Below are 27,812 nucleotides of genomic sequence, written 5' to 3' on the forward strand. Positions count from 1 at the left end.
TTTGAATTGTTTCACATGTTTCATGTCTGGGTCTTTTATAGCCGACTATATGGTAGGGTTTGATGATTGCCTCACGGTAGCCAATAATTGTTTTCATACACTTCAGCTGAATATGAGTGGATAATTGTCTCTTTTGCAATCATAGCACATCTCCTAATTGTTTATATTTAGATGGTAAAACAATGTGTCGATGATTTCAATAAAAGAGCACTTCAAGCTGTTACAAAATCATTAAGTTATGATTAGTAAGGCTTATATAATAAAGACAAACTAAAGCTTACACGACAATTGTCGAAAAGACTTAAAATAACGAAAAGAAAAAATGAATACAGAAAACAGAGACTGAGCCAATCGAATCCTTCCAACACTGTTGAAATTAAATCTCAATGTGTGTGCACTTGGAATAATTGAGAGCTAGATATCATTTATAGACTGACTGAATGTCCTTTTTATAACCTTTTGTAAGGTTGCTATCTCACAAAAACAAAACATATGTTCATAAAATCAAATATTTGTTCGTAAAAACGGATATTTGTTAATAAATAAATTTGGTGTTTTTACTGTCTTCTGATTAGTTAAAATCATTAGTTTTATTTTCAATGTTGTCAGTTTTGATGGCGACATGCCCACTCTGACGTTGTGTATTCATACGCCAACATGTGTGTACGTTGTTATTGTTAATATAAAAAATATAAAAAGTTCTTTGAGCTTTATTTTTGATCGAAATTTATTTATAATGAATAGCAATAATTTATTTTGATTTTATTGAACCATAAAACTAATTTTTGACTCTCCACATTTTACATAATCCGCTTCGCGGATTAATCAATGTGAAGAGTCAAAAATTATTTTTATGGTTCAATAAAATCAAAATAGATAATAGACATTCATTAAATAAACATAAAATATATATTCAATAAATCAAAATATGTGTTCATAAAATAAATTTTATTAGCATAAAACAAAACCATATTAGTTTTTGGTCATAAAAAGATTGATAGATGTTCATAAAATCAAATAATTGTTCATAGCAATTGATTATTATACACATATTGACTGGTTATGAGGGTAATATATAGCAATAGTCATCAAAGGTACCAGGATTATAATTTAGTACGCCAGACGCGCGTTTTGTCTATATAAGACTCATCAGTGACGCTCATATCAAAATATTTATAAAGCAAAACAAGTACAAAGTTGAAGAGCATTGATGATCCAAATTTCCAAAAAGGTATACCAAATACGACTAAGGTAATTTATGCCTGGGATACAAAAATCCTTATTTTTTTCAAAAAATTCAAAGTTTTGTCAAAAGGAAATTTAAAAATGAAAAGCAAATTTGTATCTCAGGGATACAAATTTGACAAATCCTACTAGACTAGCTTAAGTGTTGTACACCAAAGCAATCACAGTTGATGAGGACGTAATTAACCCATATTATACATTTACTAGGTTGAAGATCTTTTAAAAATGGGTTGCAAAGATTTTCCTTTTTTTAATTGCTTCTGGTACATGTATTTATAAGTGATATATTAATTTGAAAAATTACGACACAAATATATTATACGGTTTACGATATCAGAGTTTGACATGGCTAAGAACACAAAACCAAGTAGAATAGTTAATGACATCATTATTGTTCAATGAAAATAAGTATGAAAAGGTACAGGAAATATGATTATGAAACTATTAACCGGGGTGATAGTCTTTGAAATTATTGACTGGGAAATAGTCTGTGAAATGAAATATTTTGTTATTTTTATTAAGAAAAAAACTGAGGTATAATAATCATTCTTATAATTAAAATATTAATTCATAAAATCAGTATATTGATTCCTATAATCAAAATATTCAGTCATAAAATAAAATCAATATAGTCATTCTAATATGACGTCCTTATTACGCTTTGTAAACAAAGCCGTGTTCTAATGAGCACAACATATGTTTGACACATGCGCACAAATTTACTGTTTATATTAAAGTTATTTCCATCGTTATCTTATAAAATATATACATTCAAGTAGCTTACATAAACTTTTATAATATATGTTATATCGAACGACATATTTTTACCCTGCTCGTACTTTTTAACTTATCAAATATGAAATGTAATGTACAGACTCCTCGGGGAGGAAACGGGAACAGCTAAACATTTTTACGGTATTTTCGGACGCTTCGATCTATAAAAATACTGTCTTTGTCCTATTAGAATCGAAATAATTCCTTCATGTCATGCTCTATGCTCATTTTAACATGGGAAGGCATTATATTTGACAACAATTTACACATCGCTAACGCTCAGTGTAAAATATCGACAAATATAATGCCTACCCATGTTAAAATGAGCATATAGCATGACATGAATGAATTATTTCTTAATTCATACAAGCAAAATGTTCATTCATTAAATCAAAATATTGATTCTAAATATCATAATATTCATTCATAAAATCAAAATATTCGTTCATAAAATCAAAATATCCATTCATAAAATCAAAATCAATGATTCTTAAAATCAGTATATTCAGTCATAAAATCAAAACATTCACTCTTAAAATGTATAAATACGTTCAATAATTTGCCTCATGGGATACTTTGTTTCTTTTGTACGGAAGCCGGTTAGTGTCAGGGTAGAGTTTTATTTTTAAGTCGTTATAACGACTTAGCTAAGTCAAACCCAATCATGACTTTTCTAAATATCCTGCTGGAATTTACCCAAAGGAACATACTTTAAATAAATCAAATTTAAACGGTATTCACTGTCCTTGCCTAGATTAAGATATTTCGAAAGCAAACTGACAACGCCATGGTACACAGAACAAATGACAGAAAATTAGTTAAAAATACTTATCAACACAAAGTATAAATGCGTAAACCGAATCTAGATATCATAATTACTCGTTAAATATGGGCTGCAACGCTTAAATAAACTAGATGTGTCAAAGCGACACGAATGGTCCCGTCCCAAAAAGTTGAAAAATCTGCAATTTCAATAACACGTGTGGACACAAACATGATGGTAATCTCACATTGATATGTTCATAATTATAAATTAACTGTTAACAAAACTCAGCTCAGAAAAAAACTCCGTATAACTGTGATTTTCAACAATTTATCAAAGTCCAAAGCCCGTACTTTCGGCAAAAATTAGCGGAGCGGGACAATACTTTACCTTGATCTGTAACTCATCATGGTCAACTCACAAACCAAAAATCAGCCTAATATCTGAAGGCGTTTATAAAACAACTCCGTATAATGGTTTGTTGCGGAATGACGGAATGACATAATGACGGAATTTCGGAATTTTGGACAGACGAAATTTCGGAATTTCGGAATTTCGGACAAAGGTAAAACTATATGGCACCGACAACTTTTTTGCGGGGCCATAAAAAAATATAATGATTCAAAGTTCGTCTTAACTGTTAAATTACGTGGACGAATTGACAATCTGGTGTACAAAAATATAAATTAGTATTCCTGATGAACGGTATACTTGGATTTTAGTACGAACAAAATCATCTTAACACGGCGTCTCTCATATCTAATTTTGTAAAACGAGCGTATGCAGCCATTGCCAAAATGTTGTTAAAAGATTTGAAAAGAGTTGAGAATTCCCTGTTATTGATATGTCAAGAAAACATGATGCTGCTCTTTTATGTTAATATTTTAAAAATGTACTAGTATACCAATGCGTTGATCACTATAACAGAATATGGATATATTAAATATAATTATAAATGTATAGTTATATGTAAAATACAAATTAATTAATTAATGTTTACTCTTGTCATGCCATGGTCATTAGGTATATGTACATAAGAATAACAAACTGTTATATGAGGTGGCAATACAAATCTTAGCTGCGAATGTCTGAATAATAAATATGCATCACGAATACACTAAATGGGTACATATCTACAACAGTCATATTTCTGAACAAATATTCTGTTACTAACATTTAAGGATACGGGCTTGAATTTAACGTTACAATTGTCAACTAAGACGCTTGATTTCTTTGTGTACCTTTAACAACTTACAACATGTGTTGTGTAGTTGTTTACATTTTACTTTTCATTGAATCAAAAATGCTTCTTTTGCAACATTTCAATTAATCCTCTATCTCCACTCTCCCTAGCAACAGACAGTGGTGATCTTCCTCTCAAATCCGCAATATTAATATCAGCCCCATTTTCTAAGAGAAGTTGAATCACCTTACAGTGATTGACGCTAAGATTTTCAAATATTAATTCATCATCAAATTCAAACCATTTTAGTTCATCATCAATATCATTAAATATTATTTCATCATCACCTTTATTCTTATTAATGATGCTGTCTTGTTTAAGAATATGTTCATTATGAATAAAATGTAATCGTTGCCTTTTTCTTGGATAATACGTTTTATTTTGGTCCAAATAGTATCGAGACAATTGTTGTAAAACACATGCTAAAAGAGGTGTTGTGCCGAACTTGTCAGAGCTATTAATATAAATTCTGCAATCAATAATCGCTTTGACTATCTTATATTTTCCTCCTAAGCACGCTGTATGCAGCAATTTTCTTCTTAAGATACCAATTGCTGTAATATAAGACCCCTGTTCGATTAAAAGTTTGAGAATTTTTAGATTACCACAGGTGTACACAACATGTAGGCATGTTAATGTATTCAATGTGGTGGCTTTATTTCTCAATCTGGTATCAATTAATGCACCTTGATCTATCAGAAACTTAACTATCGTATAGAAGCCACCATTACAAGCAGCATATAAAGCTGTCTGACCATTCGGGCAAATTGAGTTAACATTAGCACCTTTTTGTGCAAGGAATTGAACAGTTTCCAAGAAACCTCCCCGACAAGCGTCATACAAAGCAATGTTTACATTTGCTCCCTTCTCTAAAAGTATATCAGCTATTTTATAATATTTTCTTTGGCATGCTGCAAACAATGGAGTATAGCCATTTAGATGAGTCATGGATAAACCATAATCATTTATTACATCTTCGGACATCTTGTCTACTTCAGCGCCATATTTGAGAAGTAATTTGACAACTTCAATATGTCCTTTCCTACTTGCTAAACACAACGGGGTTTGTTTAAACCAAATACCTCCATTTGATCCTTTTGATCTGAAAAAAATATTAATCTTCCGTTTTGCGAATGGCTGTCCATCTATACACATTTGCCACGATTGTGTTTGTCCAGTCATACACGCTTGAAACAGATATTCATAATCATTGCATATATCTTTAGTTATAATCCCAGTATGATCTCTTCTATTCGTTATATTTACTATTTCATTAGCCTCGCAGTAAGACAGAGAATACCTTAAATTATTGTCAAACCAATGATGCTTTTGTAAATACTCTGCTAAATCATCATTCCCTGCAATGTCTGCTAATATCACAAAAGTGTAATCATATCTAAAGATATCGTAAATGCCATGTTTATGTTGAGGCAGATACCTGTCAATTTCATAACGACCTAAACTATACAGATGATATACGATAGTTTCATTAAATATATCATTTGTATAACCTTTCGATAAAACCAACCTCGATAATTTATTGTTTCCGCTACCAAATACTGAAATTAAGGCTGTCTTTTGATCTCTCTGTGAGTTTGCAATATGGCATTTTTTTTGTATTAGATATTCTGATATATCATCATTTCCGTTAACCATTGATTCGTAAAGGGGATACCTTCCAATTTTGTCTGGTTTGTTTGAATCTAAACATATGTTTCTTTCATTGTACTCTGGTTTGTTTGAATCTAAACTTATGTCTATAATACGCTGGAATATATAGAAGTTATGTGCAACGTGTAGCAATGTTTGTCCAGTTTCATTCATTTCATAAACATCTGATCCATTTTTGATTAGTATGTCTACTACCTTATTAAATCCACGTTGGCATGCTGACCATAAGGGTGTTTTCCCGTCTTTATGACAACGTTCATATGAATTTGCGCCTTGTTTAATAAGTAAATTCACTGTTTCATCGTATCCCTTGGTGCATGCTATACACAAAGGTAAATGATAATAATTACGGAGTTCGGTTATATCAGCACCTTTTTGTAATAGAAAGGCGATAACCTTTATTGAACCATGTTCAAACCCCAATTTTAATAACGATGTCCCATCGTCTGTTTGATAGCTTAAATTTCCGCCTTTATATGAAAGAATTTTAACTGTTGTATCATAGTCGTTCTGAACGGCAACTAACAAAGCATCACTTATATCAGCTTCCTTGTCTATTAACAGTTGTATTAAAAAACCATGACCCTGTTGACAAGCAGCTACCAAAGGTGGTTCGCCACAATTAGTTTTCATGTTTACGTTTGCCCCTTTTGCGATGAGTGATTGGACAATGTTCATATCTCCATCCATACATGCTTCATATAGCGGGGTCAGTCCATAGCGTACCAAATAGCTCGTAGTGTCATTTATTTGTGCCCGAAAGCTGTTGTTTTGGCACCAAGTATTAGTGACTTTTGAAGATCCTGTTTGTACATCTTCTCTTGTTGTGAACATGACTACATCCTTTGTGTCATGATTTTGCATTGCTAGATTTAGAGGGGTTAACCCGTGTGTATTTACTAAGTTAATGTTTGCTCCATGATCAACAAGTGTTTGAATCACACAAGTCGACCCCTGTCTACATGCTTTGTGCAAAGGTGATTCTCTATCTTTATCTAACATGTCTATGTAGCCATTATGTTCAATCAAAGTTCTGACTATTTCAATGTTCCCAGCCAAACAAGCAGCATGCAATGGTGTTTCACCGTTATCATTGACTCTAAAGATATCAGCATTTTTGTCAACAAGCAAGAGCACTATCTTTAGAAAGCCTCTCTCGCATGCAATGAATAAAGCGGTTTTTCCTTGCATATCGACATTATTTACATCCCATCCTTTTTTAACAAGCATTTCAACTATATCGTCGTGGCCTCCATTGGTTGCATTTAATAGTGAATTACAACTTTCGACGGCATTTATTCCTTGATCTATCAAAAGTATGGCTATATTTTTAAAACCACCCAAACAGGAAATGCACAATGGTGTGTAATTACTGTTATCTCGTACGTTTACATCACATCGTTGCTCTATTAGACGTTTCACTATACCATAGTGACCACAAGTACAGGCCGTATAAAGAGGGGTTTCTCCAAACTTATTAGTTTTGTTAACCATGGCTCCTTTATCAAGTAAAATATCAACAGTTTCCGAATGCCCATCTCGACATGCAGCTGTCAAGGGGGTGAACCATCCATTCCGGGCATTAACATCAGCTCCTACAGAAATAAAATAAAGAACAAGGTCGTCATAACCTCGCAAGCATGAAACGATGAAGGAGTTTATTCCATTTTCGTCCTTTGTGTCAATAAATCTTCTTTTCATGTCACCGTCTAGATCTTTAACAACATCTAAAAACTTATCTCTGTATTCTTTGTATCTCATTTGCGCATTGTTCAAACACCAATGTATTTTTCCATTTTTAAGGTCCATTTTAAGCCTAGCTTTGTATTTCTGCTCATCAGTCGTAGAAACGATGATTGTAGACTCACCATGTGGTTTTTGTATTGACTCTAGTTGTACACGTTCACATAATAATTTATCATCTGCATATTTTAGAATCGGTGCGACTAATGATTTACCAAAGTAGTCACATAAAAAGTCAAACATTTTATCGTGTATAATTTTGTATTCTTCATCTACTTTAGTAAAGTAAGTGCCAACACAAGCGTTTAGTTTGTCTTTAATTGCGGACCGAGGGGTGTCACGACCTAAATTGCAACATTCAAAAATAACTTTTAGTTTCCTTTTTTCCTCTTTGTCAAAATCATATAGAACATCAAACATACTTTCGTTGATTGTGCCATTGTATATTACACACAGGAATAAGACACAAAATTTCTCTTCGTCAAACGTTTTCAAAGTATCCCATTCATCAGAAAACGTTTGATATGGACTGTTTAGAAATTCATTAACATCAAAGCTGTCATGCTTAGAGTAGAGAAAGCACATTAATGGCGAGAACTCAACCATTTTTACAATATCTGTTAACATGTCGTCATCCACTTTTAGATATTTTCTAGCTAGTTTCATTTTATCTTCAGTTGAATAATTCCTTGTCAGATCGATCAGTTTCAGAGAAGATTTTAATGTTTTGTCAACGTTTTTCTGTTTGACAATTTCAGTACGACAAGTGGCTAATATTTTTGTCTGACCCTTACGTAAGATAAAGTTGACAAATTTCTTGATTCTCATCCAGTTCTCAATGTACTTGATATTTGGTGTGTATTTTCCACAAATGTCATCTACAAAAAACACCTGACGAACATTGTCTTTATATCGCTTTTTGATATCCTTCACATTATTGCATGGTACTATCGAATACCCCTCTTCCTGACATAACTGCAATGCTATATTCTGTGCAGTCATGGTCTTTCCCATTCCGGATACTCCTGTCAAAAGTATGCAATGATTGTCCTTAATGATTCCTGATATATTTGTGAAAATATCTGTTTTGATAAAATCTTTACTATTCTGCTTCCATCGTTCAATTTCGGGAATATCAGCATCTGCAAAAGGAATCTAGTTTTAACAGAAATAAAAATTATATAGTCAATCAGACACAGATGTTTTTTCTAATAATTCGACAATTGATGTATGCCATATTAATGTTTCATTGTTTTTTTCTGATAGTAAAGCGTGCTTTAAATATTGAGTATATAACTTGAGGCTCTTTTAAAGTTAGGTATTGAAAATCAACATTTCTTAGGGAAAACATGTCAATTTTGATGAGGTGTTTAGATATATCTCAAGCAATGTCAATCTCTAATTTAAAAAAAATATAAGTCCAATACCGAGGAAGTACAAACCGTTTTGGTTATTATATGTACTATTGTGGCTATTTCTATTTAAACTTACATTAAGGTTTACATTAAAATGATAATTTTGATAATGCTTAAATTTTCCAACGTATAAGATGGACGCCAGAGAAGGACTGCGCTTAACTTAGGACCATATGGACAATATATACAAATGTTTTCCCTTGGAGAACCACTAAATGAATTGAAATAAAACATTGCATGAATGTTCCTTATGAGTTGCTGACCAAGTGTTGTAATTTTGTAGGCGATCCTTCATCCACAGCAGGGGACTTTGTTCAATATAGGAGCCTATGAATAATTCATACAAATATCTTCTTTTAGAGAAGCATTTAAAGGAATCAAACGTAACCTACCATGAATGTTCCTTATCAGGTGCAGCAAAAGTGTTGCTACTTTAGAATCGGTCCATCTGCCAAGATAACCGACATAATGGGACTTAGATAGACATAGAACCCTATGGGAAATACATACAGAAGTTTTCTTTTTAAAAACAACTGAATGGAACGAAACCAAACATGACAAGAATGTTTCTTATGAGTTGCTGACCAAATGTTGTGACTTTTTAACCAATCAATCATTCAAGATAATTGCCAGCGGAAAAAATATCATAACAAAGGACCCTGTGTGAAATACATACAAAAGTCTTCCTTTGAAGAACCACTGAATGGAATAAAACCGAACATGATTTGCATGTTCCTTATGGGGTGCTGACCAAGTGTTCATGCCTTATTGCAAATTCATGAACCAAGATGGCTGCCAACCGAGAACTTGGTTTAACAAAGGACCAAATTAGAAATTAATGCAAAACTGTTCGTCTAGAAAACTGCTTAATAGATTGTCAGCAAACAAGATGTTTATGGTTCAAATTGTCCTCTTGTAAAATCCCAACCCTTGCGTTTCTTACAACACTTTCCAGAATTATCTAAATTGAAAATTTCAGATCGTAGCTTGCCATTTCAATTTCCATCGGGAAACCATTTGTTGTAATCATTCATAGACGTAAGGTCGCACTTCAGATATGAATTATAACGTTGCATTACAGTTGAAAAAAAACACTTATGACATTTGTTTCATACTTAACATGAGAGTGAACAATCAACAGGTTTTTTTTGTTCAATTAAAATTTCATTTCGAAACTTTAGACGACGGTACAAATGTAAAATTTTAAACCCGCTTAAAGCGCTATCTGGTTGAGGTTGCATTTTCTCTAGTCCTAATCTAGTGTTTGTTGTTCGTATTACATGTATCGTGCATAGTTTAATAGACGTTATTTTCACTTCTCTTTTTTCGTATATAGATAAAAGAAGATGTGCCTATGAAGTGAGGAGAGTTACGAATGTACGATGGAGGCACGTATAAAATCGCTCTGCAGATAAGTCATATATTTATATAATTTTCTAAAGATTTTCCGAAATGTAACTGAGAGCATATTTAACGATGGGATGTGGGATCAAGCTCCCGTTTTCACTTTCTGCTGAAAGACGACATTTTTTTGGGAAAACTTAGATAATCAAGTGACAATACTTAAAGTTATTGATAATACCCGAGAGTGCTGGTTTATATACATGAATTGTTTACCTTATAACTACCTGAGCCCCGGGGTATTTACAATACATAAACAATACAATCCATATTTGAGACGTTTTGAGGCTCTATACGAGTGCGACAATGGCTAGTACAAACACAGTTGCGGAATTAATCAATGAAAGTAGAGAAGTATTATATGGCGAAACAAAGGAACGTGTAACACTAGAAAACTTGTATCAGCTTATGGTTGGAATGAATAAAAGATTAACCACGATTGAAAAAGGGATGCTTCAAGTAACACAGATAAATAGAACTCTAACTACAATGGTTCATAACTTTGGTGAGCTTAAAACGAACGTAAGCAACGTGGAAACTGATGTGAATAAGCTAAAAAGCAAGTGTGATACGACCGAAACTGATATTGCTTCTATAAATATCGATAGAGACATGAAGCAAATGAAGAAAGATAACAGCGAGACAAATAGAAACATGCAAGGACTTAGCGATTTCATTGACGATTTTAGAGCCAAGCATGAGAGTAATGTAAAAGAAGTGAGTGGATTTAAGAACAGAGATGAGCAAGGCGGTAAATGATTTTGAGGACACGTCACAGGAAATTGCAACAGGAAATAAAGGTTTCGATCAACGAGGTTAAGGAAGAGAATTATGAGCTTAAAGATACCATAATTGATTTACAATGTCGCTCAATGAAAAACAATCTCATTTTCACAGGCCTGAGAGAACCAGAAAACGAAAACACAGAAAACATGATTCGAGGTTTTATTAAGGACGAGCTACACATCTACCACAAGCTTGAACTAGGGAATGTGCATAGGTTCGGCACCGGAGCCCAGCCTGGAAAACGTGGACGACTGAGGCCTATTGTCGCAAGGTTAATTTACCACAATGATCTGGCAATGGTAATGTCGAACATCTAAAGACTAAAGGGAAAACAATACGGTGTAAATAAACAGTTTCCAGAAGCCATTGAGCAGGCCAGAAAAGTCTCTATCCTATTATGAAAGAGATGAAAGCTGAAGGACAACGTGTGAGACTTGTTAGGGACATCCTATATGTAGACGGGGTAATATACAACCATCAGACTTTAAATTCTCCATCACCTAATAATCAGAGAGAAGTATTAAATACGCCTGCAGACTACCAGTCGCGTAAGAGACGACGAAGGGAATCGCGAAACTCAACAGACCACTCATAGGGAGCCCCAGAAAAGAACAAGTGTAATGGTATGACAAACTTACCTGACAGTGAACAATGTTTAACTAGAACGAGTAACTGTAAAATTAATATGTTAACCTTAAATTGTTGTGGTGTAATTAAACGTATGCATTATCCAGAATTTATAGATATGGTTCAGAAATTTGATTTCATCTCTCTTGTTGAGACTAAAACAGATGATCTAGATAAGATAAATATTCCAGGATTTACTTTTCATCTAAAAATTAGAAAAAATGTAGCAAGAGTTGAATCGGAGGCATAGCTTTCGGCTACACTTCGAAAATGTTGTAAAACCAGTTGAAAATTTCAGTAGTTTAGTAAATTGGTGGAAAATTTCTTCCGATTTACTTAAAACTGACCAAATGTCATGATAGGAAATATTTATATCCCTCCAGAAAATTCTGTATATAAGGTTCCTGATGCTTTTAATGAATTAGAACAAGAATTTTTGAAATTTTCTGTAGAGTACAAGTATATACTTTTAAATGGTGATTTTAATAGTAGAACTAGTCGAGATGTAGAATATATTGAAACTGTTCATAGTCAGCATGATATTGTTGATACTGATAATGTAGATATTTTAAACAATCTAGAATTATATGATATGTCTAAAGTTAGATGTAGAATGGATACAAGTAAAAACTCTTATGGTAATATGTTGTTAGAAATGTGTAAAAACAATAATATAGTTATCCTAAATGGTAGAGTAAATGGTGATAAAGAAGGCAAATTTACTTGCCGTCAGGCCAGTGTTGTTGATTATTTTATTTGTACTTATGATTTTCTATGTTTCGTTGTAAATATGTATGTTCAAGACTTTTCCAAGCTGTTCTCAGATGTCCACTCTCCGTTAATATTATCTTTAAATTTTAAAGATGGTATTGAGGAAGATGTGCATATTACTGAGAACAGCGTGGAAAATGCAAGAGAAGTAAAACGGGTACAAAAATGGGATGTTGAGAAAAAGAATGAATTCGTAGAATTTATTGATAAGGACAAAATTTGTGATTTGGTTGCCGAATTAGAATCAGTTGACAGTAACCTTTTATCTTAAGGCAAAATAAACGAAGTAGATGAAAACATTAACAGCATATTTTTGGATGCTGCAGAAAATGTTCTAGGTACATATAATGCTAGCCAAGGGAGTCGTATAGGACAAAAAATAGGCAAAAAGGGGAACAAACCATGGTTTGATAAGCAATGTTGGAATAAGAGAAAGATTTACAGGGAAGCAAAGAGAAATTATAACTAATAGATCAGAAGCTAAAAGGGAAGAAATGAAAAAGAAAGAACGGGAATATAAACGCCAGATGGATAAATCGATGAGGGAATATAGAAAAAAAATTCAAAAACATATGAAAAACCTGAGGACAAAAAATCCGAAGGAATATTGGAAAATTTTAAATAGGGGAGGGAAAAGAATTAAACCTAACATCATGAACATAGAATAAGATGTACTGTTTGATTTTTTCAAAAATGTAAATAACGCCGAGAATACAAATGACGTCACAAATGAGCCGAATGACATTCAAGGTGTAAATGAAGTTTTGAATTAAGAAATTACCGCAGAAGAAATTTTCAAGTGTTTACGAGACTTGAAAAACGGAAAAGCCAGTGGCGATGATTTGATAATCCATGAATTTATGAAAAGCACATCACACATTTTTATACCCGTTTATGTGAAACTTTTTAATATGATTTTTGATTCTGGTATTTTGCCTGACATATGGCTTATGGGAAATATTATACCTTTTTATAAAAACAAGGATGACCAATCTGATTCCCAGAATTATAGACCAATTACTATACTCAGTTGCCTGGGAAAACTTTTCACATCTGTTTTGAATTTTAGATTCAGTTCTTTTTTAGAGGATTATTTATTATTAAATGAAAACCAGGCTGGCTTCAGAAAAGGTTATTCCACAGTAGACAATATATTTGTTATTCACATATTATTTTAGTTGCTAAAGAGAAAAAAAGAAGAAACTATATTGTGCATTCGTGGACTTTGCTAAAACGTTTGATACTGTTTGGCGGTCTGGTCTCTGGTCAAAATTTATTAAACACTCGATTAACGGAAAGATGTATAACGTTATTGTCAACATGTACAATAATATCAAATCATGTATTCATTTTTGATCAGACTTTTCTGAATTTTTCCCTTGTTCTATTGGTGTTAGGCAGGGAGAGAATCTCCCTCCTTTGCTTTTTTCTATTTATCTTAACGATCTGGAATTCTTTTTACAGAATAAAAATATAGAAGGTTTGTGCACTATCTCTGATGAGTTAGAAATAGAGTTAAATGTTTATTTAAAATTGTTTGTCATTTTATATGTTGACGATACTGTCTTAATGGATCAGAATCTCAGATAGATTTACAAAGAGAACTGGACTCCTTATATGAATATTGTGAGTTATGGAAACTTAGAGTAAATGTGCAAAAAAGTAAGATTGTAATTTTTTCACAAGGTAGACTACCGCAGAATATTGTTTTTAAGTATGATAATATAATACTAGACATTGTGAGTGAATTTATTTATCTTGGTGTATTACTGTCTAGGTCAGGAAATTTTTCAAGAGCCAACTTGATCTATTTGATAAAATTGTAAAACCAATACTTCTGTATGGGTGCGAAGTTTGGGGTTTTGGAAATAATTCAATAATCGAGAGGGTTCATATTAAATTTTGTAAAATATTACTTGGAGTAAAAAAGTCTACTCCTGATTTTATGATTAATGGTAAATTGGGAAGATATCCAATTATTTTTATGTCTACCTGTGCGAATTTCAAACGCGCAATTTTACACCAGTAATGAAAACCTTCTTTCATTTAGGGGTAGACTTTACATAGATAAATTCAGCCGTATAGGAAAAGCAAAATGAGAATGTTGAATTTGATGTATGCCTTTTTGTGCTACTTTGTTACATTTGTTGTTTATGTAGTGATATTAAGATGATAACACAATATTGACTGTTGTACCCCTATTTTTGACATTTTTACTCTTTGAGTATGTTTGTTTTGTTCATGCATCGTTGACAATGTAATGGAATTTGATGCGACTGTCATACAAGTGAGAGGTTTAGCTAGCTATAAAACCAGGTTCAATCCACCATTTTCTACATTAGAAAATGCCTGTACCAAGTCAGGAATATGACAGTTGTTATCCATTCGTTTGATGTGCTTGGACTTTTGATTTTGCCTTTTGATTTTTGATTTTCCTTTTTGAATTTTCCTTGGAGTTCAGTATTTTTGTGTTTTTACTTTTTAGATATTTCAATCAAGTTACGAATGACAAATTATTGGTTCAAGTTGGTAACTGGAAAACCTGACAAATTACCTTTTATTTTGTATAACTTAGCAACTGCCAAATATGGTACAAATATTTTTTGGTTAAAACAAGTCAAATCAATTTTAGACACGTGTGGCTTGTCATATGTATGGGATAATATCTTTTTTGTAAATAAAACATGGCTACATGTAACCATCAAACAGAATTTGATAGATCAATTTAAACAAAAATGGCTAGCAAGCTTACAGGAATCACCAAAAGCATTAAATTATCGTTTATTTAAAGATACTTTGGAGTTTGAGAAATATTTAAATATTTTGGATGACAGGCAGATATCCTTATTTCTTAAATTTCGAACTTTAAACATGAATTTTCCAATAGAAACTGGAAGATGGCAAAACATAGAAAGAGAAAACAGAAAATGTTTATTATGTAATTCAGAAGCCACTGGTGATGAATACCATTACATTTTTAATTGTTCAGCTTTTGATAATTGTAGAAAACAATGTATTGCATTTTACTATAGAAATAGACCAAACTCATTGAAGTTTTATTAATTAATGAATTCTAAAACATGTACAGAAATGAACAAACTATGTAAACTTATTAAGGAGATAAATAACAAATTGAACTTTTCTGGGTGAACAATTGTGAACGCCTCTATCTACTTTTGTACATTATTTATTTATGTAATTGTATTGAAATATGTATAATTATCTCTATACCTTTGCAATTTGGTTTGTGAGAATAAAGATATATAATATGAGACAACTCTCCATCCAAGTCGCAATTTGTAAAAGTAAACAATTTTGATAAACGTTATAAAGCACAAATTACACGCATAAATTAAAAACAATGCATGTAATAACAACAATATAATGATGACATTCACATTTTCATTTAAAATAAAACAAAACAAAACATTTAACATATTACACAACAAATGACCTTAGGTACCCTGTCCTCAGTTCCATAGATTGTTGAATAAAGGAGCCTAAAGATTTCACTTACTGACTAGTGGTTGGATTTAGACAATATTTTATTTTATTACCAGAAAAATCTTTGTATTGAGTTTTTAAATTGTTAAAAAAGACATGTTTTAAATCATAATTTATTATACATAATGCAAAGAAATGTCATTCATTATCTAGAACTTCGCAATTATTTCAAAATCTTTGAGGGCGTGGGATATTTTTATATCTTCCAGTTTCAATAAACAGGAATAAGCACTTATTCTAAATTTGGATATAAGTTTCCAAGATTATGGCTAGTCAAATAAAATTCTTGTTTATAGTCAGTTTTTATATGCTTCAACAACAAAAAATTTCTATTTTTGGTCAAGAGATGATATTGTTTGTCTTAATTTCTTTATATCTTTGCTGAAAGTCATTTTTACAGTATTTTTTTACTGAAATTTTAATATTTTCCTTTTTTGGTTTTTAGTTTCATCTTTAGGTTTGCTAAAATAATTGTCGGACTTCATATAATTTACATATGAGTATAATGAGTATATACCTTGATCATGAAGTGACTTCGAAAGAGAGTAACACTCTATAAATGCATCAGATGAGTTTTCACTCTTCATACAAAAGTGACTACTTGGCAATGAAACAAAAAGGAGGAATCTTTCTAATTCAGATCTAGAGGCACATGTTTTTCTTCAAAGTATGAAATTTACTAAACCTATTGTACATTTTTTTTTATCGGACAACTCTTATCTATAAAACTCAGTTTATCCAAAGAGGATTTGTTTTTCTGGCTATAGCAATTGCCCTATAGAATAATTTGTACACATCGATACACTAAATTTTATAATTATATATAAACTGATCATAGATATCGGGATAGAAATTTTGTATTTGCGCCAGACTACAAAAGACTCATTAGTGACGATCGAATAAAAAAAAAGTTATAAAGGCTAACAAGGACGAAATTGAAGAGCACGAGGACCAAAAATTTCTTATAATGATGCCAAATACAGCTAAAGTAATCTTTTGTTGAGGAAGAAAAACCTTAGTATTGTAAAATTTTGTAAACAATTGATCTATCATTATGACCATATCTGTGATAGGAAATTTATAGATTTATTGGTTTCAAAAGTAGGATTTGTTTCAAAATGCTGAGGATTTTCTTACCCAAGGCTTATATTACCATAACCGTATTTGGCTCAACGTTTTGGGAATTTTTGATCCTCAATGCTCTTCAATTTTGTAATTGTTCGGCTTTCTATAACTTCAAGTAACAGAACTTTCTGAAGTTAGTGGTTGAGAATAATTTCCTGAGAAAGAATTTGGAATATCAATTATATATAAGTTAAAAAATGTAAGGCTTAACGAATTCAATGCTTAACTCCTCGGTTTATATATAAGTAGTCAGTAGAACAATTGTTAATTTTCATTGTCCTAGAATACATGCATTTTTAAGGGGCCAGCTGAAGGACGCCTCCGGGTGCGGGAGTTTCTCGCTACATTGAAGACTCATTGGTAGCCTTAGGCTGTTGTCTGCTCTATGGTCGGGTATTTGTCGCTTTGACACATTCCCCATTTCCTTTTTCAATTCTATTTGATCATTTTAATTATTCTATTGCAAACTGTTAGTTGTCATTATTAAAGGTCGAAAACCAAACTGAAATTTATTGAATTTGTCTTCTATATAAATCATTATCCGTTGATTTAATTCTGCACTTAATATTTTTGCTGCATCATTTAACAGTTAATTTCCCGTGTAACTATTTGGGTCAATTGGCTCACCACCTTAAAATAAATGGACTTTATTTGAGTTAAGCCAAGTTTTTGGATAAAATCCTGGTGAAAATATTATATTTAAAAGCAGAGTTACAAACCTGACAATCACTGGGCAACTTATTTATATTATTGCATTTAATATGAGATCAGGACCACCTGATAAACCCACTTAAAGACTTAATTACTCGTTTTACAACTGTTATTGTAATAGGTTTATAAGTAATATAATTATCTTTATTATTATTTGCATCTAATAGAAAAATTTCGATTTCTTCTATATGCTTTTTTTAAAGTTCTATCTAGTCACCATTAGATTGGAAGTATTTCATGAAATTGTTGGGCTGCAAATTATCGTTGCAAGATGTATTGATGTTATTATAGGTTTTATGTTATTACTAGCTTCTTTTACTAATTTCCTAACTTCATGCAGATTTTCAGTTTTAGCAACTAGTAATTCTTTTTTTTTTTATTAAATTTTGTCTGAACTGCGCTTTTTTTTCTTTGAGCACGCTTCTTCAAAACTTTAGCTGTTATAAAATAGTTATTTCTTAATGTTTATAAAATGGCTAAGATTTCAATTGTTTCCCAAGAACGGGTGTTTTTGATAATATGTTTTAAATTCCACTGTCAGACCAATGCATTCTTTTTTTCTTTTTTAGCAGATATCTTTCGATATGTCATCAACTATGATTCTGAGGTTTTCAGATGTCAAACTACGGCCTTTGACGCATCCTTCACATTGTTTTCTGATGCTTATATTTTTCAATGCTTCTTTCCCCTTGGTGTCTACTTTCATTTATAAAGGGTCTTTCAACTGTTAAATGATCCTCAGATAATATCTAAAAGATATTTATTTAGTTTAGTTTTCATATTGTGGTGCATAATACTTATAGTTTGATGCAGATTTATATAAACTGAAATATTCTGAACTAGCAAGTTTGGCGAATTTGTTTTGGATATATTAACATACCATTGAAAAGATTTTATTTTTAACCATACGAGGGGCATGTAATTGTTAATTAGAAAAAAGTTGAATCTTATGCTTGTTATTATTTTCTAATAAACTGAAATCTATTTTAGAATATTGATCTTTTAATTGAACATACCGTATACATGGTATAATGATCCATATTCCATTAATGTCTTCCCTTGTGTAGCAACTGTCTACAAAAGTAAAAGGAGTATATCAGCTGCCATAAATGTCAGCATAAAATTAACAGTTATATTTCTTCACAGCAGGTAGGAGAAGATATCGCCATATCAGCTATATTAAACAGGCAAGGAACAAACGACTTATTTTAACTGCTTCTTGGAACTAAACTCAATGTCTTCATACACGTAATACTTTACAATTGATCTTTACAATTCTAAGATTTAATTAAATTTATCACTGACAAATCTATCAGTCTTAACATATCACTGGTAATCGATTTTAATATGGCCTATTAGTACATTTAAAAAAATCGACATCAATGTTTGAAAAGAAGAGGATGTCATATGATTGCCAATGAGACAACACCCAACAAAAAAACCAACAGACATATTATATCTAAAACTATAGATCACCCTACAACCTTCAACAATGAGTAAAACCCATAGTCTTTTAGCAACATTTGTTTACTGGAATGATTGGGAAATTCTTAATTTCACATGTAGCAAGAAAAAAAATTACCTGACACCATTTTTCTTGTTTTTTTCATAAAACATATCAAATATATTTTCTCACAGCTTTTTCAAAATTCTATCACATAGATTTCTTTTTATGCAAAAAAGGTGTTTTTCATGATCATTTTAAGCAAATTTAGGCAAAATTCATAAACCATTAAAATCAAAAATCAAATCTATGGATGTTTCTCTTTCTATAGTTATACACATGAATCACACAAATACTAAGCTTTATTTGTTAGAAAGAAAGGGAAAGAGGGTGTTTAAAGATTATAAGTGTCAATTTTTAGGATTTTTCCTAACTCTGTATAACTACGAAAGTAAACAAAACGGCGACTATATAACAAATCAGCTGGACGTTAAAATGTTTATTTTCACTTAGAGTTCATATTTAACTTAAATAATTCACACAAAACGTTCATTTGGATGATTATAAAATATTACATTGTTCATATGTGTTTGCGTGAACCAAAACATATATGCTTGCGCCAGCCAATTTCAATGAAACAAATCCAAGAAACAAAATCTTACAACATAACACAAATGTACAAATACCATAAGTGCACAATTTATGTTTAAGTCACTAGTCGCCTGTGAAAACTGATATAAAAACTGATGTGAAATCATTGATATGAAACATGTGTAACATCAAGTTATCACATGTCATCGTAGCCCAGTTATACACGAAAGTTTACAATAACATCGCTTTGACATGGCTTTATACTTTCTTGTTTGACATGATGTGGAAAAATATTGAATTTTAAATACAACTATAAAAGTCGTAGGAGAGTCAATGCATGTCGATGAAAAATAGGATAAGAACATCAAGAGCCATTGCTGTAATTTATAATATTCTTTAACCATTTACCATTTTTATTGGTTAATGTTACCAATACATTTAGCTTGTTGGGCAATTTGTTTGTATAAAGTTGTTTTATGACAATGTTTGTCGTACAATTAGACAATATACGTATAGTGTCTTGAAATATGAAATTTATTTGTATGAGGCTTAGAAACGGGAAAATGCGAGGTTCTACCGAGCATTTTCCCGTTTCGTGCCGAATACAAATTAATTTCATATTTCAAGACACTATATGTATATTGTTTTTATACTGAAATAGATAAAAAAAAAATAAAAAAATAATAAAAATATGAAACAAATATTATTAAAAATAAGTGTTTGGAATTTCCCCCTTGGGGTACCATTTTGGGGTATTTCCCTATGAGCGTAGTCTAGGCGGTAAGCATTGACAATTTAAGGAATTAGAAAGGGAAAATGAATTTAATTAATAACATTTGATAAACATGGTATATAAATTACCAATTTAAAGACATAACAGGTTTAAATTCATAAAAGTTTGACCATTGTTACTACACGTTGGCATGGTTGTGACGTGACGTTGTAAGTAGGCGGGCCTTATAGGTGAGTTGAGGTCATTGACGTATAAAGCTAACGTTTATACGTATAGCTTTATCTGTATAGTAAAATAGCTGATTGCAGTATAAATATGGTTGAGAGCACCAAATGATATTCAGAATAATCATTACCATGATTTAATGTGCTGGTTTATTTTAAAGAATATTATTAAAACTGTTATTTAAAGCTGTACAATTGTACAATGTGTGATTTGTTGATTATCAGCGTTACAACAATCTTAAAATTCGAAATATTTCGTTGCACATGCTGATAGTTGTTCACGAATTTGAAATTTAAATAGTATTTGATTTTTTTCTCTTACGTGCTCAAGTATGATTATGGCTCAAATGAAGGTATAGTAAACATTTGTAAAAATACAAATAAAAAAAAAACAAACATTTTTGTTTTACTTATATTTTCTTGCGAGTACGTAAAATGGCTTCTCTTTTCTTAGAAAGATTATAGATTTTGTTTTTACAAAAAAAAATTCTTCGTAAAAAAACTCCTACATGTACGGATGTGGGGTTTTCTCTCGTTGATGTAATCGGCTGTGTTCTACTCTTTGAGCGGGTTGATGTCTCTTTGACATATTCCCCTTTTACATGAATTTCTTAATTTCATCACATACTTTAAGTTACCAGTGTGGATCAGTAAAAGTTCAGCAATCTGGTTGCAGAGAGATTGCGTGTTAAAATCTAACAGCCGGGTTCAAAAAACGATGTTTTATATCAAATTTTAGTGAACAAGAATGTTTTTATAGTACACGGATGCCCTAATCGCACTGTCATTGTCTATGTTCAGTGGATCGTGAATAAATGCCAAACCTCTAATTTGGCGCATAAGGTAGAAATATCATATCATAGGGAACATTTGTACTAAGTGTCATTTGATTGGACCACAACTTCAAAAAATACATTGACCAAACACTTTAACCTAGACGGACAACCGGTATTCCTATGTTCCTTGCAACACGTTAAATAAGGAAGAAACTTGGGGGGGGGGGGGGGGGTATGGTGTCGTCTGCATCGTCATATTTTAGTGATATGCCACCTAATCATAGTACGGATCATCGAGTTGCATACGAAAAAAAAAACGGGTGGAAAAGAAATATGCCCATGAATTTGCCCTACATTTCATTGAAATAAAAAAAAATCCTATTTTGGAAACCTGAGGTTACATGATTACAAAAGCTTGTAAACAGGAAAAAAGGGGTAAACTTTGATTTTTTTTAACTTCCACTGAGGTTTTTTTGTTTATCTTATATGAAATGAAATGTTACGCACATTTTGTCTGTAGTTCTAGACAGGATGAAGCTTTATTTATCCCAAATAGTCCTTGATTTGAAACCATGTTAATTTCTGCACATTTTTACATCGGATGACTTTTCTGTGTCAAGAGAGTGAAAACCTCGAAAATTTATCGCTGATGAGTTTTCGTAAATACATAACGTATATGTTTACAAATTCGTAATGGGGACCCTAAAACTTTTTTTTTTAAATTTAGGTTTGACTTCTTCTTCCTTATACAATGTTATAACAATGCTGACACAGTTTTGGTGTCGGGAGCTTTTCCAATTACTGATGCAAACATAACTTGAAAATGCAGGAGTGTATTGCATTTTTTGACATATGGAAACGCCATTCGATTGTGAAGTTGTTCTTTTAAGCTGGAAAAATGGAAATTAGCAATTGTAAAGAAGAACATACATGACATAGCACGTTTGTGGCTACTGGCTGACCCGATGGTATTATTTGTAGTGTGAAATATCAAATGAAATGTTTATTTCGATAAATTTATTGTTTATAAAATGTTAATTTATTCGAAAACTAAGGGGTTTTCAGGGATAACTTTAAGCATAGTTGGCAATCAATTCAAGTTTGTTAGTAATGTATGCTATTCATCATCGTTTGTTAATTTTGTCTTCAGATTGTTTTTTTTAATTGACAACATCCCTTATGATTCGTTTGTAGACAAAACGATAGCTAAATAGTCGATTCTACTGGTGGAGTACCATTTATGAGTCATGTGTAAACGAATTGTCCTAATCTTTACGAGGGCCTAGTTTTCGATAATCTTATTTATCGTACATGTCTTATGGACTTATCTTGACAATACGTGCGTCTAGCGTACCAATTTTGAAGACTCTGTGCTTGAATTGTTATTTTTTCTGTGAAAGATTTTACTTTTGCGTCATAAATATGTAGCTATAACAAGATACAATAAACAGTATGCAGTTTGTCATTAAGTTCCAAAAACATTGATTTTAAAAATAAAGAGACATTATGATTGTGTTTTAATGAGAAGTAAAATAATGTTTTTTTTTAGTGTTGTCCCTTATAAACTTAGGGCAAACTACAATCAAATGCTACCATTCAATAATAAACAGGTTAACACAGGTTCAGAGCTCCATTGTTTTTTATCACATCTATATTTCACTATTTGTTGACAGAGCCAGTATGGTAATTAGCAAAGATGAAACGTTGTCCACCCATGGACGGGAATGTATGCCTGATTTTGGAAAGAATCAATGTTGAATGCGAATCTGCACTTTATATTTGATTTTGAAATATAAAGTACGAGTATCAGTTTACTGAGAGTGTACAGTTCGTTTAAAGCAATATGTTTTATGATTACCCTAGTCAAAAATTATGCCATGCGTCAGTTTTTATATTATATTATGATTGATTCTGTTAATCAAACTGGCCTTTGGTAAACAGAAACCCCGAGGCTGTAAGAGACATCACTAGATCAAACAAATGTTCAACCAACTGCACACATTTTACGGAAATTCTTAGTATTGAGACCAATAACATGTCTTTGTACATATGCTCTTATTTGTGTGTAACTTACATTTTCAAGAGTTGATATCCTTTTTTCATACTGTCTGAACGTTTCCCCTATATCTATCAGCGCTTCGTGTACTTTTCCAAATTCTGTATCTGCAGTCTTAGATATAACTTCAGCATATTCCACAAGTATCTGTAATTTTTGTCTGATTTCGTTGACTAATTCAAAGCTGATGGTATAACCTTGCAAGAAACTCGTTCCTATTGTGGGTATGCGAATGGAAAATTATTGTAACAAACATAAACTTGTATTGATATATAAAATCGCGTGCAATTGTATTACCTAAATAGATTTTATACCAATATATTCATTCTGGACCAGTAAAATAAATGATAATTAGGATATGAACCATTTTGGTGTTTTAAATTTATATCTTACTTAGTCAGTTTAATCTGTTTGATAATTTTGAGTTTATTTACAGTCTTTGATCAGTTCAATTTTATTCAGTGTTTATTGACAATATTTTATCATTAGTGAAATGCAATACTCATTTATACATTATGCTTTATTCAATTTAAAGAGGTAATAAAGTTGGTGCATATTTTCTGAAACTGATATTATCAAGATGCTTGATTTCTTGATTTACAGTATATTTGTTACATTTGGAAGACCTGTTTTTCAACAGACTGTCGGCATTCCAATGGAAACAAATTGTGCCCCTCTACTTGCCGACTTGTTTCTTTATAATAATGAGGCTGACTTCATGCAGGAACTTCTAAGGCAGAAAGATAAGAAGTTAGCGATATCCTTTAACTCTACTTTCCGCTATATAGATGATGTTCTTTCACTAAATAATTCAAAATTTGGTGACTATGTGGAACGGATCTATCCCATCCAACTATAGATAAATGATACTACAGATACAGTTAAGTCTACCTCATATCTTTACTTACATCTAGAAATTGACATTGAGGGTCGGTTAAAAACAAAGCTTTATGAAAAAAGAGATGATTTCAGCTTTCCAATTGTGAACTTTCCATTTCTAAGTAGCAACATTCCAGCAGCACCTGCATACGGGGTATATATCTCCCAATTGATACGATGTTCCCGTGCTTGCATTTCCTATCATGATTTTCTTGATAGAGGGTTGCTGCTCACAAGGAAGCTTTTAAACCAAGAGTTCCAATTGGTGAAGTTGAAATTATCCCTTCGTAAATTTTACTGGCGCCATCATGAGTTGGTTGACCGTTATGGAATAAGTGTTTCACAAATGATTTCGGATATGTTCCTTACGTCGAAACTACAATCCCCTTCCCTTTATTAATGTGACCTACCGAATTAGACTATTTACCGGATTCGTTATGACATAAGCAACATGACGGGTGCCACATGTGGAGCAAGATCTGCTTACCCTTCCGGAGCACCAAAGATCACCCCTAGTTTTTCGTGGGGTTCGTGTTGATTATTCTTTAGTTTTCTATGTTGTGTCATGTGTACTATTGTGTGTCTGTTTGTGTTTTTCATTTTGAGCCATGGCGTTGTCAGTTTATTTTCGATTTATGAGTTTGACTGTCCCGTACAATCACTATCTACACTGATATGTGTCCAAACTTGTTAGATATATAAAAAAAGTACGCTTGGGAAATATTCACTTTGATAATGTTAATACAGAAATGGTTTATGAAAAGGTTATGAGCATTAAATAGTAATACAATAGATCTATAAAAAAAACAATATACAATGCATTACCATTCTTTCTCCATTTATGTAATTCCTCAATAATTTCCTTTTCATCTGCTGCATTTAAACTCAGAAGATAGATCAAATCCTCAATTAGCTGTAGTGACTGAACGTACTTTACATTATCCCAGACTGTAAAATTACAGTGAGCCCACTCATTTCTTATAGTCGACCTGACCTGAAATACATTTGGAACATATATTGATATCTGTATAATGTGCATATGCTTGCGATACATTTGCATGCATCGCCTAAAACAAACATTTTATTTATCAGATAAACAGAGAGACTTACTTTTAGAGCTTAATGTAACGAATATATAATGTATACATTGAAGATTCACATGATGGAATATTGGTTAAAAAGGTACAACATGTAGTTGTTGGCCTAAATTCAAATTTGTGTACATATCTTATCTAATTTTAAGTGCAATAACGTTAATTATTCTGATAAGAAAATAGTTTTCTCAGATAGATAGTATCCATTAACAGAATTCTGATAAGAATCATGTTTCCCCAAATATAGAGTCTATTCTTAACAGAATTCTGATAAGAAAATCGTTTCCTTAGATAGAAAGAATATTCTTAACAGAATTTTCTGACAAGAAATGTGTTTCTTTAGATAGATACTATCACTTAACAGAATTCTGATAAGATTTTTTCTCCAGATATACAGTATATAACAGAATTTTGATAAGAAAATATTTTCCTCAGACAGATAGTACTATTAACAGAATTCTGTTAAGTAAAACGTGTTCTCGGATATATATAATATATACTTATCAAAATTCTGACAGGAAAAAACTTTCCTCCGATAGATTGAATTGTTATAGAATTCTGATAAGAAAATCATTTTATAAGGTATATCTATACCATTCTTAACAGAATTCTGATAAGAAATAATTTTACCATAGATAGATAATATTCTTTATAGAATTCTGATAAGAAAACAGTTTTCTCAGTTTCTCCCAGATACTTATTTTAACAAAATTCTGCTTTGTCTTTAAAGCCTCAAAAAGACTACAATCCGGGAATCATTCAAATACATCGTGATAAATTGATACATAGTTAGAATATGTCTCATTCTTATCGTATCAAATCCGGAATTTGATCATATGGAAATAATCAGCTGCAAATGGAAGCTGTTGTTTGAAGACAACGAAGTGTTTTTATCATATTATCTGTTTTTCCGTACTATGGAAGTGACGAGAGTGTCAATAGTTCTCAAAGTAACATATACCAAATATCATACATCTTATAAAGGTTAAAACCGACAGATCTTCTATGGAATAGGCCAATCGGTTTTACCTTTGAAGACTTCTCAGAATGCGATAAAAAGCAATTTTGACGAAATTTGATTTTTTCGAAATCATGTTTGTAACGTTTCCCCCTGTTAAATTTAAAAGTTTTAAAGTCAAAAAGAAATATTCCACGATGCTTTTCAACACAAAGACGGTAGCATACGCTTTTGATTTATCATAATTTGGGATACCACAAAGCATGTTTCGTTAATAGTGAACAGAAAGGTAATACATGTAATACATGCTACACAGGGAACACGTCATCAGTATCACGTGTATGCTGGAGATTGTTATTGACAACATATGACTAAAATATTGTTGTCAATAAAATCGAATTTTATGAAACTGCCATATAAGTGAGAGGTTTAGCTAGCTGTAAAATCAGGTTAAATTCACAATTTTCTACATAGGAACATGGTTGTACACAGTCAGGAATATGACAGTTTTTTTATAATTCGTTTGATGTGTTTTACCTTATGATTTTGGCATTTGATTCGGGACATCCTGTTTGTGAAGTTTCCTCGGAGTTAGGCTTTTTCGTTATTTAATTTTTTAAAGACTTTACATTTTGATTACAACTACATGTATTAACTTAATGAATCAATGATAGCAAAGAACATAAAAAAACAATAATGTCACATTTTTTTTTTTTTTTGCATTTTGTACAATTCTGCCTTTTTTTGCATTTTGTACAATTATGCCTTTGACGTGTGACATTTGGGTAAAGGTTAGCGAAGTTTGAGGTTGGCAATAATTACAATTTGGGAAATCAACGTTTCGATGCGAAACAAAACTATTAAAGAAATATATAGCCAAATGTTTGAGAATGCATCGAAACAAAATTATATTTTTTTATTCAAAAAGGGACTAGCCAAAATGTTTATGCTTATAAAACGCTTGTCTAAATAAACATTTATTCTACGTGCTTTACAATGCATTAAAAAACACGAAACAAGTACATATAAACAAATTATATATAAAAAAAAAATAGAAACCATAGAAAATAAAAATAAAATGCAACTCAATATTTCAAAATTAAAAACTATTTATCCAAATTAATTTTAAATATAATCGTTTTTTTTTGAAAAATACAAATATTAAAAGAAAATCACAGATGTGTTTCAATCTAAAAATAGGACTAATAGCTTTATGTCTAATGAAATTGAGAATGGAAATTGGAAATGTGCCAAAGAGACAACAACCCGACCATAGAA

At 31.6% G+C, this 27,812-nt stretch overlaps 1 protein-coding gene across 1 annotated transcript in view; it reads right to left on the reverse strand.

The window, feature by feature from the left end:
- Nucleotides 1-3,696: 3,696 nt before the first annotated feature.
- LOC143054301 (uncharacterized) overlaps nucleotides 3,697-27,812 on the reverse strand; it is a 40,537-nt gene continuing 16,421 nt past the window's right edge. The window contains exons 4-7 of the mRNA XM_076227261.1: nucleotides 25,308-25,476; nucleotides 23,622-23,818; nucleotides 18,796-18,853; nucleotides 3,697-8,581 (exon numbers count right to left, since the gene is read on the reverse strand). Of these exons, the coding sequence (XP_076083376.1) occupies nucleotides 4,080-8,581; nucleotides 18,796-18,853; nucleotides 23,622-23,818; nucleotides 25,308-25,476 (4,926 nt within the window). The 3' untranslated portion in view covers nucleotides 3,697-4,079. The remainder of the gene's footprint in view (nucleotides 8,582-18,795; nucleotides 18,854-23,621; nucleotides 23,819-25,307; nucleotides 25,477-27,812) is intronic.

This window comes from Mytilus galloprovincialis, chromosome 12, assembly GCF_965363235.1.
Source record: "Mytilus galloprovincialis chromosome 12, xbMytGall1.hap1.1, whole genome shotgun sequence".
NCBI lineage: Eukaryota > Metazoa > Mollusca > Bivalvia > Mytilida > Mytilidae > Mytilus > Mytilus galloprovincialis.